The sequence below is a fragment of the Triplophysa rosa genome, linkage group LG19 (genome assembly GCF_024868665.1).
Source record: "Triplophysa rosa linkage group LG19, Trosa_1v2, whole genome shotgun sequence".
NCBI lineage: Eukaryota > Metazoa > Chordata > Actinopteri > Cypriniformes > Nemacheilidae > Triplophysa > Triplophysa rosa.
Genome location: NC_079908.1, coordinates 14,320,209 through 14,339,651, shown reverse-complemented (window position 1 = coordinate 14,339,651; position 19,443 = coordinate 14,320,209). Strand labels below are relative to the sequence as shown.

Genomic DNA, 19,443 nt, shown 5'->3' with positions numbered 1-19,443 from the left:
GTTTCAATTATACAACTTGGGGACCTTTGTTGTTCGCGTCAGACGCTTGCTTGCTCTTTTAATGGTCACGTGGTACAAAAGCAAAGCTCTCATTGGTCGTCATAGCTAACGTTCGTCTTTTCGAAAGTCCTGTTTACTTTCAAAGAGCTCGTGTTTGGTAAACACGGTCAATATCTGAGTCTTATTTTGTACAATAATACATATTTGTTTGATTGGTAAACAATTGGGTTTGTGTTTTCCTTTGCAGCATTAACCTGCCATGGTCTGTCAGCTCTTCGTTGTCGATTACTGACTCAGTAATATAATGTTATAATGCCATAGTCTCGGTGAGAAGTACCGTAGTAATGTATGCTGACAACCACATACAAGACATTGTGGTTAAGCGTAACACTTCGTCTTCAAGAAAAAGATCAAGAGATGGTGTGAGAAGTCACATTACTCCGGCCAAGAAACGGTCCAGTGTCACATCAGACATGACCGACAGTAAAGACACAGATCTGGTAAGCAGTTACTGCATCCAATAAAAACGTTGATTGAATACTGTGGTATATTCGCTGTGGTGGTGTTTCAAAGCTCTGTTTGTTGTCTGTCTAGTGTTGCAGTGACAATGAGGATTTATTCGAAGGTTATGACAGCATTGTGGGTGACAGCTCTTTTCTGGCTAAACTTGAAGATGTGGAACTCCAGATGCGACACCATCACAAGGACCAGCAGACTCCACAGTCCTGTGAGGATTACCTCACAGACTCCATTTTAGCAGAGGATCTTAGAGATTCACCACTGAGGGCTTTGCCAAGCTCTCAGCTTGCCTTTCAACAAGTTGTCTCGACACCACAAAAATGCTCTTCCATGGGCACACATAACACCTCCACACCTAATCACAGACCAACTGTCAATCATGCAGGTGTCAGTGTAAACAAGCCACCCCGAAAGACCAGAAGAAGTATGAAAGACCATTTAAAGCAGGTACTTATTGACAATGCAGCAACATCCAGCACAGTCTCCAAAACTGTGCAACAGAAGGAAGCTGTGATGACAGAGGAGATCAGCGTTGCCATGAAGACCATAGAATCAATATCCGACGAGGGGGACCGGGGTCCTTTCTTTGGTCTCCCATCCAAAGTTAAAGATCTTATCTTGAGATTAAAGGGAATTCAGGATTTGTATGGTAAATATTTCCCATCGTCTTTTTTCTATGCGTCCTGTGAATCTGGGGTGTTGATTCATCAGTCCCTTTTCTTTGTATTTCAGAGTGGCAGAAGACATGTTTAAGCCTGGATTCAGTGCAGCAAAGACGAAATCTCATTTATTCTTTACCAACAAGTGGAGGAAAGACACTAGTGGCTGAGATTCTTATATTTAAGGAGCTCTTGTGTAGAAGAAAGGATGCACTGCTTATTTTACCATACGTGTCTCTGGTTCAAGAAAAGGTCAGTCTGACTATTGACTTAACTTATTATTGCAGTATAACAGCATTTATAATGCAAGCAAGCAGTTTTAAAATGTTTTGCTGTGTTGTGATCCACTGAACATTGAATAATAGATGTATTGATTTGGCCCTTAGGTGCGTGGGTTGTCTAGCTTTGGAATTGAGCTGGACTTCTTAGTTGAGGAGTATGCTGGCAGTAAGGGCAAGTTTCCTCCAGTGAAGAGAAGAAAAAAGAACTCTCTATACATCACGACCATTGAGAAGGGACACAGTCTTGTGAACTCATTAATAGAGACCGACCGTCTAGACAATATCGGTCTGGTTGTTGTAGATGAGGTGTGTGTTGATAATGGACTGTAGTTTAGTTGATCCTGATGTTATTTTTGTTTATTGTTATCAACTGAATTGTTTGTTTGTTTTTAGCTCCATATGCTTGGTGATGGAAGCAGAGGAGCGATTCTTGAAATGACTTTATCAAAGATTCTGTACATGAGCAGTGAGTAGTTTAAATATGGCACATGTGACTCTTGGTCTGTGATGGCTGTTTTTTTTAGATGCATTTTGTAATTTCGTTTAAGAATCAACACACATTATTGGAATGAGTGCAACCCTTGGCAATGTGGGAGACCTTCAAACTTTTCTGAGAGCTGAAAACTACACTAATGATTTCAGACCTGTAAGAATAATCTCTATGTCTAATATGAATGGTTGTTGTTTGCCAAATGTTGAAAACCTTTTTCATTTTATGTACACAAATATATAAAATACTGGATTATTTAGTACAGTGTAAGATTGCCTTTGAGAATTTTGCCTTCAGTTTAATTATTGATAATTTTATAGGTTGAACTGAAAGAGTTTGTGAAAATTAAAGACAGCATATATGAAGTTGACCCCAGAGAAGAGGAATGCTTTAGATTTTCACGGCTGTTGAATTTTAAGGTATGGAAGCTCACCCAGGACCAAAAACTCAAATCAATTTTTAACTCAATATAAGATATGGTTGAAGTTTTGTGCACTGGACTTTTTCAGTACTCCAGTGGAATGCAAAAGATGGATCCTGACCACATCGTAGCTCTAGCTACGGAAGTGATTCCTCAGCAGTCCTGCCTGATATTCTGTGCCACCAAGAAGAACTGTGAGAACCTGGCTGGAATGATCTGCAAGTATTTAAATAAGTGCGTAAATGCGTATAAAACTTAAATGCTTCAGCTTGCATAGCTTTTATTTGACCAGGAAGTCCCACTGATTTTCTTACATAAGAAATACAATTTCATGCATACAAATTATGCTCAAATTCTAAAATATCAAAAATCAATATTAGGAGCAATGAGTTGCACAAGATGGCGCCAGTGAGCTTTTGCGACGGCAGGGTCCGCAGACTGAATTTCGGTCGTATAACACTATCGAATTGTTTTGGCTTAACGAAGTGCTCATCAATGTATAGGGGATCTGTCATATCGCTGATATATTACTTCTTTTTTAACTAAAAAAACGAAATCCTCCTTTCCCCATACAGTGTTATACAACCGGAAATTATCGGCCGACCCTGTCATCCCAAAAGCTCACCAGAGCCATCTTGTGCAACTAACGAATAGTGCTGGATTCAGGAAGTGGATTTACCATTGCTTGAGGGTCATAAAAGTGCTTCATTGTTTCAGGTATTTTCTAAAGCACAAAGAGGCAGAGAAAGCCACGCTCCTGGGTGAGCTGAGGTACAGTGGTAATGGATCCCTGTGTCCCGTCCTGCAGAAGACTGTCCCCTTCGGCCTGGCCTACCACCACAGCGGTCTGACCAGTGATGAGAGGAAGCTGGTGGAGGAGGCCTATTCGTCAGGGGTGCTCTGCCTCCTCACCTGCACTTCCACCCTTGCTGCTGGGATCAACCTCCCCGCACGCAGGTCTGCCCAAATTCCCCATGTTTAATACCCTATGTACTGTATTTAATGCAGAACGTTTTCTAGATCATCCTTGAGATTTGCAGTGAATGTATGAATGCACTCTTGGACATACTACACCTGCCATGTTGGCATAAAAAATCATTAAAAAAAGTAATTTGGCTTACAATTGAGTTTTAATATTATGAGAGCTTTTTTTTTTGTTTAGACACTCTCTCATGTGACTTCTCAGGGTGATTTTGCGGTCTCCATACGTAGCTGCAGACTTTTTGAAGAGAAGTCAATACAAACAGATGGTGGGACGAGCCGGACGAGCAGGTATTGATGCCATGGGTGAGAGTATCCTTATCCTGCAGGACAAAGATACAGCCATGGTAAAGAACGTTTTTAAAGATTAACTTTGTGAGTTAATAAAAACAATTTATTTGTATGGAATTATTTATTTATAGATTTATAGCTTTTCGTTCCTCTCTAGGCTAAAAAACTAGTGTCTGCACCAATGGAGAAGTGTTACAGCAACCTGCTGCATGATGGGGGGCGGGGCCTCCTCAGCCTTATTCTGTCTCTCATTGGACTTAAAGTAAGTTAAACTTTTTACCTGAATGATGGTTTCAAAATAATTTCATTATACTTTATTATAAAACTTAACGGTTCGATTTCTAGGGAACACAACTGATTCACTGTATACACTGTAGTGCATTCCTTGTAGTCAAGCGATTTATTTTTATAGCACAGGAAAGTCATGTTGTTGTTTTTCCTTGTGTTGAAGGTAGTGAAACTTGCTTTATGCCGTAATTTTTTATATTTTGTCTTTAAGGCCCTAGCAGGCAAGCCGAAGGTGCTTTGGATAAAAACGTCTGTACACTAAATGCTTTCCTTTGTTTTTTAGATAGGTACAACGGTGGAACAAGTGAAGGATTTCATGAAAGGCACTCTCATTAGTGTTCAGGAAGCTCAGGTGACTCCAGAGAAGAGTTTGTGGGATCTTACAGTGGAGTCCATAGAGATACTGAAGCAAAAGGGTCTTATTGAAGCCTCTGCTGATGAACAGGGTGAAGCAACTCTGCAAATCACCAGGCTTGGGAGAGCAACTTTTAAAGGTACAGCACAGGACGGAGATAGTAATTGTGAGATATACTGTATGCATCAACATGTAGCCATATACTACTCATATACATATATTTTCCACAGGATGGCAACATGACCATGTTTAGAAAGTGTACCTCAGTCTGCTCCTTTCTTCCTGTTTTTCTGTAGAAATACTCTTAGTCCAAAACCTCTTTTGGATTGTTTTCTGTTAAAATTGTTACTCGTCTTTGCAGGTTCAGTAGATCTAAACTACTGTGATCTGCTCTACCGAGATCTGTCTAAAGGGCTGGAGGGTTTACTGCTAAATAGTTTTCTTCATTTAGTGTATCTGGTAACTCCTTATGACATGGTGCATCAATGCAAGCCGGACTGGATGATCTACTTCAGGCAGGTGGGATGCTCTTGTTGTGAATTAGTGATGTATTACACCTGTAAAGGTGATGTGTGCCATTTCTGTTAGCGTTAATATTGGCTCCAAATGTGCTCCTCTTAGAGAATATGTATAGTACTGAATATGAATTTTGCTTTCTAGTTTACAAATTTGTCAGCTGCTGAACAGAAGATGGCCACTGCTGTCGGAGTGCCTGAAAGTTTTGTGACCAGGAAAGCAGCAGGACAGAGCGTGAGAAAGGTGGACAGAAACAGCATTCCTCTCAAGCTTCACATCCCTGTTTCGTGTGATTAAACATGCTTGATTTAAGAAAATCCTAAGGACGATATAGAATGATATCATTATCATTAACAAGCTCTGAGAATATTCAAAAAATGTTAAAGTGAATGGAATATAGTATTACTTAAATCCTAAGCCTATTAAGGGATTTAGTAATGCTAAACCTACACTCAACCCCAGGAGCAAATATGACTTGTGAAACTAGATTTGTTCTTTGTTTTTTCTCAGCCTGTGGACACTGTGGTGGTGAATAGGTTGTACTTGGCATTGGTGTTGTACTCTCTACTAAAGGAGACAAACCTGTGGAACGTGTCAGAGAGATTCCAGCTGACCAGAGGCTTCGTACAGACTCTCCTGAGCTCTGCTTCTGCTTTTGGCTGCTCCGTGCTGCACTTTACCGAGGTTCAAATCAGATCATGCTATGACATATCAGTCTAAATATATGCTTCCTTAATTTCTATAGCCTTGTCAGAGCCTGTATGTGAACTATAAGATTTGTCTATAAATTTTAGGAGCTGGAGGAGTTTTGGGCCTACAAGGCTCTTCTTATTGAGCTGACACGCAGACTGACCTACTGTGTACAAGCTGAGCTCATTCCATTGATGGAAGTGGCTGGAGTCATGGAGGTGTGTGTTCATTCATCTCACACTGAAACTATGTTTGCTGTCAGTCTCTGCAAAGTAATTATGATGACTAGAACATTTTAAAGGAAATTAGTGATTTGAATGAGATTTTGACCTTTACCTGTGTGTTTAAGCCATGCTATGACACCATAAATAATCACTTCATAAAAAGGAGTCAAATAAGCTAAATTATTTTGCCTGTTATTGATATAATGCTTTTTTTCCCCATTCTTGTTTGATTCAGCATCGTGCTAAGCAACTCTATAATGCTGGTTACAAGACATTGGCACATCTCGCCAATGCTGACCCACAGATTCTGGTTCAAACTATTGAAAACCTCTTCAAGAGACAAGCCAACCAAATTATTGCATCTGCAAAAGTAAACTGATTAATCTACTATAGACACCTTTTTTTTTTTACTTTTTCGATTACCTTTGCATACAGACAGACAGACTTTTGTTTCAATATTAATGTTTTAATGTTCATTTTTAGATGTTAATAAAAGAGAAAGCAGAGGCCTTGCAGGAGGAAGTGGACGATCTGCTCATGTTGCCATCTGATCTCCCATCTTTATAAGTTTCTGTTTGACTGTATTTATTTTGTTTATATGTATATTATTTAGTTTTACTGCCATTATGAAAAAATATATATTTTTGCCTATTTGTCTGGCTAAAATAAAAGTGAAAGTAACCTCGTTTCGTTTGGCATTGTCATGTTTGTTTTGTGTCAAAGGATTTTAAAACCATGAACGAAGAAACAATACATTCCTAAGTGCATGTTGAAATACAGGTCTGTCTGTGATGATGTGATTTCCAGTCAATTAAATAACATATGCAAATATTAGGTTTGTTAAACTTCAAGAGGCGCTGCGCAGACGAGTCGGCCTGTGACAAAAAAAAACGCGAGAGCAAACTATTCCATAGGCGCTCTCGCGGTAGTGTGATGTCAATTGCCGATCGGTCTGCGCAGCGCCTCACACACCTACTGAATCAGTCTGAAGCTCCGCCCAGCAGCCGCCGGCGTGACATGTTTTAAACTATTCGTTTGTCATGCACTGCAGTTTCTATTGTACAAAATAACAAGAAATAGGAAGTAGTTTGACGGAGTCTCACGTTTATGATTTGGTTATATAAAGCATCGCGTCTGTGTTTAGGGAGAGGTTTCGTAACTGATGTAGTCAAATAGAAAAGGTTCGCAGTGAATTGAACAGATGAAGCATTTAGCGTCAGTTTCTGCGATTGTCGTCTTTGTTGTGTTGTTTCGTGTGTTGCGTGTCGGGGGTAAGACAGTGACATCTATCGATGATGATGATGGTGGTCAGCCCATCCATGTTGATCTGGATCTGTCCCGTGTGGTCCGTGTGGTCAGTGAAAGGTTTCTCTCCGTGGCTATCGATGCAAGTTTGATGTCCGACGAGAAGTTCATGAATCTACTGAAGTAAGTAGGCTAACCCTTATCTTAAAACAGACCCCACATTAAAAATAACGAGCATCAATACGTCTAAAATTGGTGTTTTAAAGTTGCCTTACATCAAAGAGACAATGTGCTGTTTACACAGTTCGCCAAAGTTAAGGACACTTGCCAAAGCGTTGATCCCAGCCTTCCTGCGATTTGGAGGAACCAAACAAGATTTCATGAAATTCAGACCACAAGGAAGATATTTTCAAGCAAGAGATAACAGTAACAGCTTTCTTCATTTTCTTTGCATTCTAAGGCGACATATTTTAAAGCAGTAACCACATCCGTATTTACAACAGCTGATAAAGCAGCCTGTCATCTGATTTTACAGCATGACTCCTGTTTTGCTTTAATGAGAGAACAGTAACGTGATTCACACAAACAGCCTTTACATACTAGACGGTGTGTACTAGAATGTACCCTATAGACTAGCCTGCTGAATGTCAGAAGCTACTGCCCAAACAAAATAATATTTTGTACCTCATCAAATGCATGTAACGTTAATGTTGTTTCTGCAGATGTGTGTGAAAAACTTGAGTTACCACCATTTCTGGAAAATAAATTGAAGCAGGAATGGGTCCTCCAGTCAAAGACTTTACTTCAAGAGGAAGTTGAGGGAAAATACAAAAAGACGAAGTTCTCAGGTGAGTTCATTCCACTTCTGTCAAATAGTGGAGATCTGGGAAATGTATCCTTTATTAGTACAACAATGCGCAATTTTGTAAGTACATTTATTTACGTTTTACCATAAAATTAACATGTTTATGGATCTGAAAATGAAACGTCTTTCATGCAGAATATGCAGTTGACCTCCTCTATGCCTTTGCAAACTGCTCTGGTTTGGATCTCATCTTTGGTTTGAATGCTTTGCTTCGAACCCCTGAAAACTCATGGGACAGCACGAACGCAGAATTGCTATTGAAGTACTGTGGGTCCAGGCAGTATGTCATGTCCTGGGAGCTGGGGAATGGTAGGATTCAGATTTTTGCAGATGTTTGTACAGTAATTTGGTATCATTTTGGGGATGTACACTTGAGGTGATCAGAATCAGAATAAGCTTTTTTGGCCCAGTGTGTGCAAGCAAGCACGCGGGGAATTTGTTGTGGTTATTTTTTACAAGCTCTTGGTACATAAGAAAAACATATACACATGACATGAGAACGGGAACAATAAGTAAGTAAAATATAGGTAGTAGTAAAGAAAGAAAAAGAGATATAGAATTGACATATTACTTGAGAGAGAGGTGGTGATTAGGAGTGAAGAAATTAATTGCAGAGAAAAAGACCGGTATTAAGTCATAAAAACAGGTAACAATTCTGTGTTAGCTGTTTAAGCTGGTGATGGCATTGGGGAAAAAACTGTTTTTATGTCTAGATGTTCTGATGGGCAGAGATCTGTAACATCTGCCTGAGGGGAGAAGTGCAAACAAGTTGTGGCCGGGGTGAAAGGGGTCTGTGGTGATGGCACAACATTATAAATATATTGTTTTAGAACCCAACAGCTATGAAAAAAAGGCCGGGATCAGAGTAGACGGGTACCAGCTCGGTCAGGAATTCTTCCATTTGCATCAGATCCTTCAGAAATCCATACTCTACAACTCAACGGGACTGTATGGACCAGATGTTAGTCAACCACACGACCACCGCAAAGATTTGCTACCTGGGTAAGATTTTAATGGATGATTCAGTATATTTTGTGTTGCCGTCTTGTCTAATCTATGACTCTTAAGGCTGTTTACAACGGACATGTGGCGTGAGTTTCCTCTTACTTGGTTAAACATTAATTTTATAGGTTTTTGGAGGCTGGAGCAGAGGCCATTACTGCATGCACCTGGCACCAGTAAGTTGTGATTTACATCCATAGGATACTGCAAGCTGTTATGTTGTGTCTGTTATGTTGTGTCGCTCTTGCTTGGCAGAGGCAGACGGTTTCTGTTCTTGAGATTTCTTGTATGTGTTTTCACCACAGCTGGCAAATTCACCAATCAATAAGTTAATCCTCTATGAGGTAGATGTACACTCATTAAAAGATTGTTAACATAAACCATGATTGCCCTTCTGTTAGAGATGTTCTGATACCCTTTTTCCCTTCCCGATTCCGATACCGAGTACTGATCCGATACCTGGGTGTGTATCTGTATACAGCTGTAAATACTACTTGCCCTTTGTGAATTTTTGATAGAATAATTTTATGGTGTGCTGCAGACTTATCCCTTAATAAAACATGAACAAATACATACAATAAACTAGAGTATTTTTATTATCCGACAGACATTTGACAGTAATATTATTACAGTAATTATTTTTATTAAGTCGCAGTTACTGGCTGGTTGGTCCACTCTGAAATACTGCCAAACAGCAGACATACTGCTAGCACATTTTCATTTCTTCTTCATTGCTCTAAACAGTGGTTGCTTGTGACGACACAGCACAACTTCCTATGTTTGCATTCTGAGCAGCGAAGAAGTGATTTCCCATTTGCAGCCTTTAATCAAAGCTAGCGGGCATTACTAGGTCATGTTTAAGAAAATTGTATCGGATCGGTATATGGATTCAAATACTCGGCGATACCGATACCATAATTTTATGTGGTATTGGTGGCATTTCCGATACTAGTATCGGAACAACCCTATCTTCTGTTTTCCATTTTTTAACAGCTATTACGTGAATGGTCGAGACACATCTTTGGAGGATTTCCTTAATCCAGTAGTGCTTGATACCCTGGCAACAAAAATTAATGAGGTCCTTGAGGTAGAGCAGTTTTGCATAATGTATTTAAATAAGAACAGTGTCATGACATGAGAACGCTTAAGGATTCAAAGAGTGTCGTCATTGGCGGAAACATAAAATGTTTCATTTATCACATTCAGTTGTAATAATGTTTAATACATGTACAACCGATAAACTGTGTGTTTAGACAGTGAAGTCCGTCTCTACAGGAAAGAAAGTTTGGCTGGGAGAAACCAGCTCTGCTTATGGCGGTGGTGCCGTTGGACTCTCTGACACATTTGCGGCTGGTTTCATGTGAGTCAGCAATGGGAATTTTTATCTCACCAGTATAAAAAGAAACATTTTGTCAGTTGATTGACACAAGTTGTTGCATGAGTTCCCATTTTTGGGAATTGGAAGATTAAATGGTTTTGCTTTTTTAGTAAATTAGTTATGTTTGTTGTTTATGCTTTGTTTTCTAAAGGTGGCTGGATAAACTTGGGCTCGGTGCCAAGCTTGGTCTAGATGTCATTATCAGACAGGTTTTGATTGGCTCTGGCACGTACCATTTGGTTGATGATAACCTAGATCCGCTTCCGGTAAGTGTTGTTTTTGTGTCTGACTTTCGTGAAATCTTGTATCGGTGTATGAACATAGATCAGTCTCACATTATATTTTTATTTGATTATTTTTCTGTATTTTAAGCAGTTTTATCTTTGTAATAGGATTACTGGCTGTCATTACTATACAAAAGGCTTGTTGGTCCAGAGGTCATAAAAGCAGAAGTTCATACGAATTTTGCAACAAAGAAGCAAGTACGGGTATACCTACACTGCACTAACAGAAAAAGGTACTTGTTTTCTATAGTTTACTCACATTTTTTGAGAATCATGCATGTCCGGGTTTGACACATGATGTTGTCCTTTTTTCAGCACACATTACAAACAGGGTGCTGTGACGTTATTTGCCTTAAACTTAAATAAAGGTCAAGTCACCATTACCCTGCCTTCCTATATAGCCAACAGCACCTTTGAAGAATTTGTTCTACAAGCACCTGAACCTGGTAAACAGAGCCTTTATTCCAGGTAGCGTGACATGCCCTTATAACATCTTTCAACAATTCAGCTGTCTTCTGGAGGTGGCTTGTTTTCCATAACGCAGCTTTTTTCAAGTAACTTTCAACCAGCTTTGAGATTATGAATCACTTGTATCGTTCTATCTTTAGGTCCGTTAAATTGAATGGAGAAGTGCTAAAGATGGTTGATGACCGTACACTTCCTGCTCTGCAAGGATCTGAGCTACCTCCTGGAGAGCCCATCAAGCTGCCCGGGTTCTCGTTTGCATTCTATGTCGTAACTGATGCACGAGCTCCAGTATGCAAATGAGCTCTCAATCGAAGACTGCTGCTTTTACTCAATCAGGGACAAAAAATATTTTTAAAAACATTATTTGAATTTAAATTATATTTTCATATAATCAGAAATTTTATTTATGAAACATTTATATCCACTAACAGACTGAAAAAATATTGTTTTATAATCCTTGTAATGAAGCAGAAACTGCTTGACCCGTTTTAATAACACTTTCTTGTTTTCAAATAAAAGGATTTCGAGCAATATTTTACTTGTGTTGTCATTAGCATTTACATTAGACATGTTACATCACATTCACAGGTCAATGTAAATGTTTATCATATTAAAATAGTAGCCTGATTATGGGTTGAAAAGAGATTTACAACATTAAGTAAAGCTGATATAATAGCGTACAGGCACCACCCTGTCATTTTCTTTTAAAAAGTGATAAAGCAATTTAATGTTTATTTTGAATAGTTTCAAAGAACATATAGAAGATCATTCTTCTTGTTTCTCTCCATGCGTGATGATGTAGAAGAGAGATTTGTAGTCGAGATTTCCAGCTTTGTCAATGTAATTGAAACATCTGTATGAAATTAATTTATTAGACCTGCATTCATCCATTTTAGGAGAATTGGTTTAAGACAGTTTAAGGCGAGTTTTAAATACTCCTTTTTATGTATGAAGCTTTTTCCCTTACGGTCAAACAGAATGGTATCTTCAGGGTCTGTACCTGCGAACAGAAAACATGTTAATCATGCAACTTTCCTTTGAAACCTTATGAAAACCTATTGAAATAGCAAACGGTTCAATATATTTATTAAAAAAGGTTTGAAAATAAATATTTTACTGATGTTCTCACCATGTAGTTTCTTTCCGAACAGGTTAAGAAACATGATGACCTGCTCACCTCCTTCAACATGTCTTCAAGCTCTATCTTTAATGTTCAACTTATCTATAGAACGATGAGAAGCATGTCATCACAACATTGTGTATGATATTTGTCTCATTCGTGTGACTGGTATGGTCCACAGCAGATAGGCATGCAATCTGCTTGTAACGCTAACCAAACAATGCACAGATGTCTTTTAGATCTTTCTTGTCAATATAGTCATCTCTCTTTTGATCAATAAGTGTAAAAGCTTATATACAAAAAGCTTTAGTCATGAATTCACATATACTGTATTTGCTGGTAAGAGGCTATCTCTCGAAATTGCCTTGAAATGTTATCTAGACAGTTCAGGGTTCACCTCTTTGAACTCCTGGATTTGGGTCTGTTCAAACATGCTGGACAAGGCCCTCTGTGCAGGCTTACTACCACCTTCTTTCTTCTTGGTCTGACCTGGAAGTGTTAACATGTTATTGTAGAAATCAATAGCTTGCTGCCCCAGTGATACACCATATACCTTTTGACGTTCTATTATTCACAACACATGAATTTAAAGAAGTTTGTTCAAGCAAGATCCAATGTTTTAATGCCTCTATATTTCCTAAAGAAAGGAAACATAGCCTACTGTATTCCTCTGTGATGCTGAGATCCAAATGTGTCAGTCAGACTAATATGGTTCAGAGCTTGTGTACAGCAGCTGTCAGGCTCAAACATGATGGCTAACATCAAGTATGTCTCCAGAGAGAACAGATCTGATCGGGACCTTCAGTTAGGACTGACTGCTCTATAAATGGGCCAGTTTCAAGGCAACACTACAGTTCTCTTGAGGCAGGGAACATCTAAAGTATTCTTTGTTTCTATTACTGAGTATTATGATAAATCATGATAGTAGTTATAAACATGTGATGTATGTATTTTATTTATAGGTCTTTTTATAACGCACATCCATTTGACCTAGAACTTCAGTGTGGCGGGTGAGAGAACAAAGTGTTCAATAATACATTTCTACATTTTTTCACAATTCTGAGTAACATTTGAAGCAATAGAAGAGTGAAAGAGCATGACAGGAACATTATACAGCAGTATAAAATAAACTACCAGAACAAGAATTGTCCTCAAGAGATAAGCTATTTTTGAAAACTAATGGGTACTTCAAACCGGTGCTTGAAACCACCTGCCATGTTTGCAAAGAGGACTATTACACAGTTTTTTACACGTCAAATTTATAGTAATTTATTGAGAGTTTAATTTACTTCAAGCCTAAAAAGTGACTAAAATTTGACATACCAGGACAAAATCCTGCAATAGGTTCGTTTCCCCAGCAGGCGGCGATATTGATCCCTCGTTAAAGGCTTACAGTTTTTTTAGAATTGCTATGACAATTGTTTCAATACTTTTAACAATTTTTCTAAACTCTTAGCACAAAATCTGGCTGTGTAGGCTATACAATGAATTAACACATTTCTTGTTACTTTGACACAAAATGCATACATTTAACACAAATTTAACTTTTAAATTTTAACTTCTTTAAAGGAATACTTCACCCAAAAATGAAAATTCTGTCATCATTTACTCACATTCGAGTTGTCCCAAATCTGTATACATTTCTTTGTTCTGATGAACACGGAGAAAGATATTTGGAAGAAACCTGGCTATAACCAGACAGATTTTGCCTCCCATTGACTCCCATAGTAGGTAAATTACTTTATCATATTTTTTATTCTGTTGAACACAACAGAAAACATTTTGAAGAATGTAGGACAGCAAACAGTTCTGGGGCACTTAACATAGTTTTACCTACTATGGTAGTCAGTGGGGTTATTAGGATAGGATAGGTTAGGTTTGGTGCAGCAAGTCAATATACAACACCACGTTAAACAGTCCCATGTGCACGCAGATTATTTTTCAGGCTTTAAATTTAGGATATTCTTATTTGTCGAAATGAAATGTTGATTCGACCAAAGAGGCCAGCGGGGGAGGGCGGAGAAGCGCCGCAGTCAGAGGGACCATCGTCCTCAGGTAAAAGAGGCACATCCATCAGCACTCGAATTAGTTTGATGAAATTCGTCCATCGGTAGTAATAGTTCATAGTTTATGTATAACAAGTAAAGTAATGAGTAAATACCTATAAAATAATATTATGTTAGACTGTGTGCTCTTTTGTGTTGTCACTTGCGTTTGGGTAGAATAGGTGCATTTGCGCGCAACGTTTGTTTACTTTAACCACCTCCGAGGATAGTGGGGGTCTCGAGTCACTGGCACTGTTATTTTGGGGGTCGTGGGTACGCAGTAATTACTCTCTCTCTCTCTCTCTCTCTCTCTCTCTCTCTCTCTCTCTCTCTCGCACATAATTTTATATTTCAAGGTACATTATTGGAATGATTGTGTACGTAAAATATTGCCAAAGCATTAAACATAGAGGAGTCTACTGAAGTAAATGTTCATTCACAGATGGAGGGCGGAGAAAACTCACAGGCACCTCCCACTCGTAGTTCAATAATCGCTGGGCAACCGCCTGTCTGTGAACTTGAAAAAGCTAGAAGAGAACTTTGTGAAAACCGCTGAAACGTCATCAGTGACTGAATTAATGTAATCGATAAAGGAAATACTCGTTTTAAAATGATCTCCTGCGGTCGGGCAGGGCGCATGAATGTGTAGCGTCGACACTGGGAATGAATTCAACCATTTGACACGACACTCCGAATTACAAATGGACGTGACTTACAGGTTCATATTGGGAATCATCACAGGTAAGATTCACAACACCAGGCTTGTTTGGTGTAAATTTAGTGCTTAAAGGGTGTTTTTGGAAGCTATTGTTGTTATGACTTGTAACGCAGTTAAGTTGGCACCTGTTAACTCGTTTCCTTTGACATCGTGTAGCTGCACATTGTGTGAAGCACCAGTTTGCCAGCTTTTCATTCTTGAAATAGCTGTTTATGTTCACAGTGTTTATGACATCAAGAACCCATGGGTGGTTACTTTAGTTCAGCGTATGACTTGTTTTATTCTGTCTGAAAAGTGTCTATATTTAGACCTGAAAGTCGGCTTGTTGAAGACCTTGTATTGTTAATAACGTAGGGAGGGATTTTAAAGAGTTACTAGAATCAAAGGCATGACTGCGTCTATGGTTCTGAATAACCTTTGCCTTAAATAGTAAAAAGCAATCTCCGGCCAGTGTTGTACATTTGTTTCAGTGACATGCATCGTTCCACCTGTGATTTGTTTGCTTTATGCCCTCAGCTGTTGCCCTATGCAAATACTCGCAGGCTGAATGGAATACCACACAGGTAACAGCCAACAGCACTGTGTCCTGCCATCACCATGACAACAGCAGCAACTGCACAGGTATATAACATCAGCACCTCTTAAGTATCCCAGTTCTGGTTGAATGAGCAAACTGTTAAATTGTTTATTGGAGTCACAGTCACTTGCATTTGCTGGACATTATTATATTGAAATGTATTATTGTTTGTTTAATGATATAGTTGATTATTCAAGTACTACATCTTTTTAGCTTCACTTTTGTGGTTTTTCACACACAAGCTCAAGTTTAGCATCTCTGTGTAACAGGTCCTCTTCTCTTACCGACCTGAGGTCATGTTACGTGTAGCCAGAGGTGGTAATTAGACCCTTTTCCATTCAACTTAGTTCATTCAGAGTCCCGGCTCAGGTTTCAAGCGGGACTGCCTTTTAAGCCCAGCATTTTTTCCATCTCAGTCCTTTGAACTAAGTTTGGCCTTTCACTGTTTCTTTTTATATGGCACAAGAGATTTTGTAAAAGATTAAATGGACAATAGCGCCAAAATCTGTGTTGTTGTTTCACCTTGGTTACGTTTGTATTGCTAGGCTGTATATCACACGGCTGTTTTAGTAGTTTTTATGATTTAAGCATCATAAACTTGAGGTGATGTCTCACTTTAATGCTGGACAGATTCACAAGATGACCACCAGTGGAGTGGGCACTTCTCAGAGTGTCCGAAGGAATTCAGGCATTTCTGTATCAATGGTGACTGCCGTTTTGTGAAGGAGCAAAACACTCCTTCATGCAGGTGAGAGTTTGATCAACCTGCCCTTTCTCAGCCAACGAGAGCTCATGAAATCATGTGTTGAAAGGAAAAATCTTCTTTTTTCTCTTTTCCATTTTTGCACAGATGTGAATATGGATATATCGGCACTAGGTGTGAATATCACGATATAAGTCAACATGTAGGAGAACGAGAGAAAATCGTCATCGCGTGTGTAGTCGCAGTACTGGTGTTTCTGATTCTATTCATCATCTTTATATGCATCTGTTCACAGTAAGTGATGCACAGCAGCATTATTTTATATAATGTACTGTACCATTGTAGTCTCAAGATTAAAATAGTGTTAAGTCAGTGTTTGTTTAACCTTTAATGTTTAACCCCTTTTCTTGGCTGTTTCGTTTCACAGTAAACGATATAACCCGTGTAGGAAAAAAAGGAGGAAAAATGAATCTGTAGATGAAGCTGAGAAGCTCAGCTCACTAAACTCAAACGAATCTGCTCCTGTCGACACCTCAGACACGAATGCTGTATGATGTGAGTATTAATAATTCGTTTGTCAGTTGTAATTTCTTCTCTTGCCTAAGTCAGTGTACACAACCATATGGTGCATTAGGGCCACTTGTTGTTAGATCATGTACACCCATGCGATGGAAAGCCAGTTGTTTGGTTCTAAATTAAACAAACTATCCATGTCTTTCGTTGTCAAATTAAACATAAGCTTGAATCAGAAAGGGATCCCGTCTATAAAAACTAGTTGACTTTCCACACCATACAAGGACATTGACCTATCATTCACTCTTAGTTTAAAGTCCCCGTGAACCAGAAGTTGCGATCGTTTTTACTTCCGTATTTCTGACAGATTTCCGAGTGAAAAGGAAATTCAAAGGAGAAAATTAGTGGGCGTGGCTTGCGTTTTTCACTGCGAATTGATTGGATGTGTAAAAAAGCTGTTGCATTGATTTAGAAATGAAACTGGCAACAGACTGACAGTCTGGGGAGGAGTTAACGGATGCTCCGGCCAAGCCATCTAGTTTACGTCATTTGAGATGGATAATCATTTCAGGGCATAAGTGCATTTTCGGATTTTAACTGAAGATTATGAGGATACATGAATTTTAGAAAGAAAATGACCCACATTGCTAAGCTATTTACTATAAACGTTGCCATATTTCATGAAAAAATAAGACTTGTCATTTTTTATTTAAGCTGCTTAAAGTCCCAGTGAAATTAAAAATGACAATTCTTATTTTTTATGCTTAAAGCATTTAAGAAAGGCACTGCAAGCCACTCCAGCTCTAAACGGCAAAGTAAGTAAACAAGAAGGGACATGTTTGACACTGTCTCCTTTATTTGGACTCTGTTTAGAACTTGTTTGTTCATTTGACAGAGCATGGCACCCAGATCTTTAACAGGCCTGTTTTAGGATAGAGTAGAATATCACTACAAACTCTGTAAACAAAGAAAACTTTAGCAGAATAGATTTGGTTCCCCTTACAGTTGGCTTTTTATGATCAAATGCCAAGTTTTGAACATATTTCAGTGTGATGATCTGTGTGTTTTAGGCATTCGGTGAAGTGCACCTGCCAGGGTTGGTGAATTCTTATGATGTGAAAATCTGGTCTGGAGAGTGATGGAAGCTTTACAGTATCAAGAGTTGACTTGGGAGATATCTTATGGCGTGTCAGACAATATTTGCCGTTCTGTGTGCTGCTGTTTACCCCATTCACTGCACAACAATTGCCATGAAAAGTAACCTATATTAAACTCAAAGCCATATTCACAATACTGTCTGGAAAAGTTCTCCCGAAATGCAGTTACCTAAATTGATCATTGTTTGATATTTGTAATGATAAGGACCATGTCTAAAATCCCCTAACCGATTTTTGCTTTATTTATTGTTCCAACGTGTACATAGAACGTTTTCATTTTGTTTACTGTCTACTGACCATTTTAAATTAAAAAACTTATGTAACAATATATTGTTGTGTTTATTAAAGATTTGTTCAGAGAGAAGTATTAGCTATTAAAAAATATAACTTTTTGTAATCATTTGTCTGCTAATAACTATTTGGAAGGGAATAACACAAGATGTTCTGGTAACACTTTACAATAAGGTGCTATTTGTTAACAGTTAGTCAATGCATTAGCTAACATGAACTAACAATGAACAATACTTATACAGCATTTATTAATATTAATTCATGTTAATTTCAGCATTTACTCATTGTTGTCACTGTTTACATTAGTTAATGCACCATGAACTAACATGAATAACTGCATTGACATGAACTAACATTAACAAGGATTAATAAATGCTGAAAAACTAAATTGTTCAATGTTAGCTAATGCATTTACTAATGTTAACTAATAGGACCTTATTCTAAAGTGTTACCGATATTCTTCATGAAAGTTCAGAGAAATGTATTTGTTGGTTGCGTCATACATGATGGAAATAATGTATTTGCTTTTCTAAGGCCCATTTCACATTTCGCGTCTTTTCCGTGCGCATGTTCATTATATTAAATGCAGGCGCACGCAAATAGGGTGCGACGCGGTCGCGACGTGCATCATTTTCTAGGCGCGTCACCGCGGCATCGAGATGGAAATAGTTCGACTTTCCGGAGTGCTGCGAGCGCTCTGAGCTACAGGAAAGCATGAAATGAAATGGTACTGTGGCATGGCATACTGTGTTGTCAAAGTTGTCAATGTTTAAATAAATATAATTTTTTTAGATATTTGCAAAACCTAGTGACAAACATAAAGGGTGACTAATAATGATAATTTAAGGGAAAAAATTAAATCACGAAATATGGAGATACAAGGTTTCAAAAAGACAGCAGCGATTTACTTTACAGCATACGGAAAATGAACTCGCTCATGTCAGTATTTTTGTAATACTTTAATTTTAACCTTTTAAATGAATTTAAAGGGTCATAAGCATTGTTTAACCAATGCCTCTTGAGGTAAGTAAAATGCTTCCATTCTCTTCTGTAAATAAGGTGAAGGTTTCTTTTGTTCCATAAACTGATCTTTTTCTTCCCTCAAAGGGGAAAAACATCCATGGTATGTACAAAGGTGCTTAGCTAGAATAAATTCTCCACCAATCCAACTTCAAAGACATCCGTCCACACCTTGTGTTTTTGTCCTGTTAAATTACAGCTGTCCTCCAAAATCCAGTTTGCGGCATCATTCATTCTTTATCATTATAGATAAAGCTTTGAAGAGCCGCTGTGTCTTAAGAACGTTTATTACTCGTAAATGTTTGAGGCCTCAGTGTGTGCCGATGCCAATAGAAACTAGCT

General features: G+C 38.4%; 4 protein-coding genes across 7 annotated transcripts; 3 read left to right on the top strand and 1 right to left on the bottom strand.

Moving 5' to 3' along the window:
- The first annotated feature begins 106 nt into the window (after window positions 1-106).
- Window positions 107-6,589, top strand: helq (helicase, POLQ like). Of its 4 annotated transcripts, none has more exons than XM_057360837.1 (19): window positions 107-157; window positions 248-500; window positions 595-1,168; window positions 1,252-1,430; window positions 1,565-1,765; window positions 1,853-1,925; window positions 2,008-2,105; window positions 2,270-2,368; window positions 2,459-2,604; window positions 3,088-3,327; window positions 3,557-3,698; window positions 3,800-3,904; window positions 4,214-4,424; window positions 4,647-4,804; window positions 4,946-5,044; window positions 5,312-5,485; window positions 5,596-5,709; window positions 5,951-6,085; window positions 6,199-6,589. In XM_057360837.1, the coding sequence occupies exons 2-19, from the start codon at window positions 345-347 to the stop codon at window positions 6,280-6,282; spliced, it is 2,988 nt and encodes a 995-aa protein (XP_057216820.1). In that variant the 5' UTR covers window positions 107-157; window positions 248-344; the 3' UTR covers window positions 6,283-6,589. The 4 variants fall into 4 exon arrangements, with proteins under 4 accessions (XP_057216820.1, XP_057216819.1, XP_057216822.1 ...); XM_057360838.1 differs by having other exon boundaries at window positions 152-166; XM_057360836.1 differs by having other exon boundaries at window positions 117-500.
- Window positions 6,590-6,749: 160 nt separating this feature from the next.
- hpse (heparanase) lies at window positions 6,750-11,480 on the top strand. Its single transcript, XM_057360840.1, has 12 exons — window positions 6,750-7,143; window positions 7,265-7,386; window positions 7,683-7,808; window positions 7,961-8,134; window positions 8,656-8,827; window positions 8,956-9,003; window positions 9,821-9,914; window positions 10,081-10,187; window positions 10,357-10,471; window positions 10,598-10,722; window positions 10,805-10,957; window positions 11,098-11,480. The coding sequence occupies exons 1-12, from the start codon at window positions 6,917-6,919 to the stop codon at window positions 11,255-11,257; spliced, it is 1,623 nt and encodes a 540-aa protein (XP_057216823.1). The 5' UTR covers window positions 6,750-6,916; the 3' UTR covers window positions 11,258-11,480.
- A 242-nt stretch (window positions 11,481-11,722) lies between these two features.
- LOC130570393 (myosin light chain 5-like) lies at window positions 11,723-16,211 on the bottom strand. Its single transcript, XM_057360687.1, is given in 6 exon segments — window positions 11,723-11,834; window positions 11,894-11,957; window positions 12,087-12,179; window positions 12,292-12,369; window positions 12,477-12,566; window positions 16,202-16,211. Coding segments are annotated over 6 exon segments (447 nt in total).
- On the top strand, window positions 14,526-18,110 carry btc (betacellulin, epidermal growth factor family member). Its single transcript, XM_057360686.1, has 6 exons — window positions 14,526-14,863; window positions 15,357-15,461; window positions 16,048-16,165; window positions 16,268-16,414; window positions 16,548-16,675; window positions 17,704-18,110. Exons 1-5 carry the CDS (start codon window positions 14,764-14,766, stop codon window positions 16,672-16,674), a joined length of 597 nt encoding a protein of 198 aa, XP_057216669.1. The 5' UTR covers window positions 14,526-14,763; the 3' UTR covers window position 16,675; window positions 17,704-18,110.
- The last annotated feature ends 1,333 nt before the right edge of the window (window positions 18,111-19,443 follow it).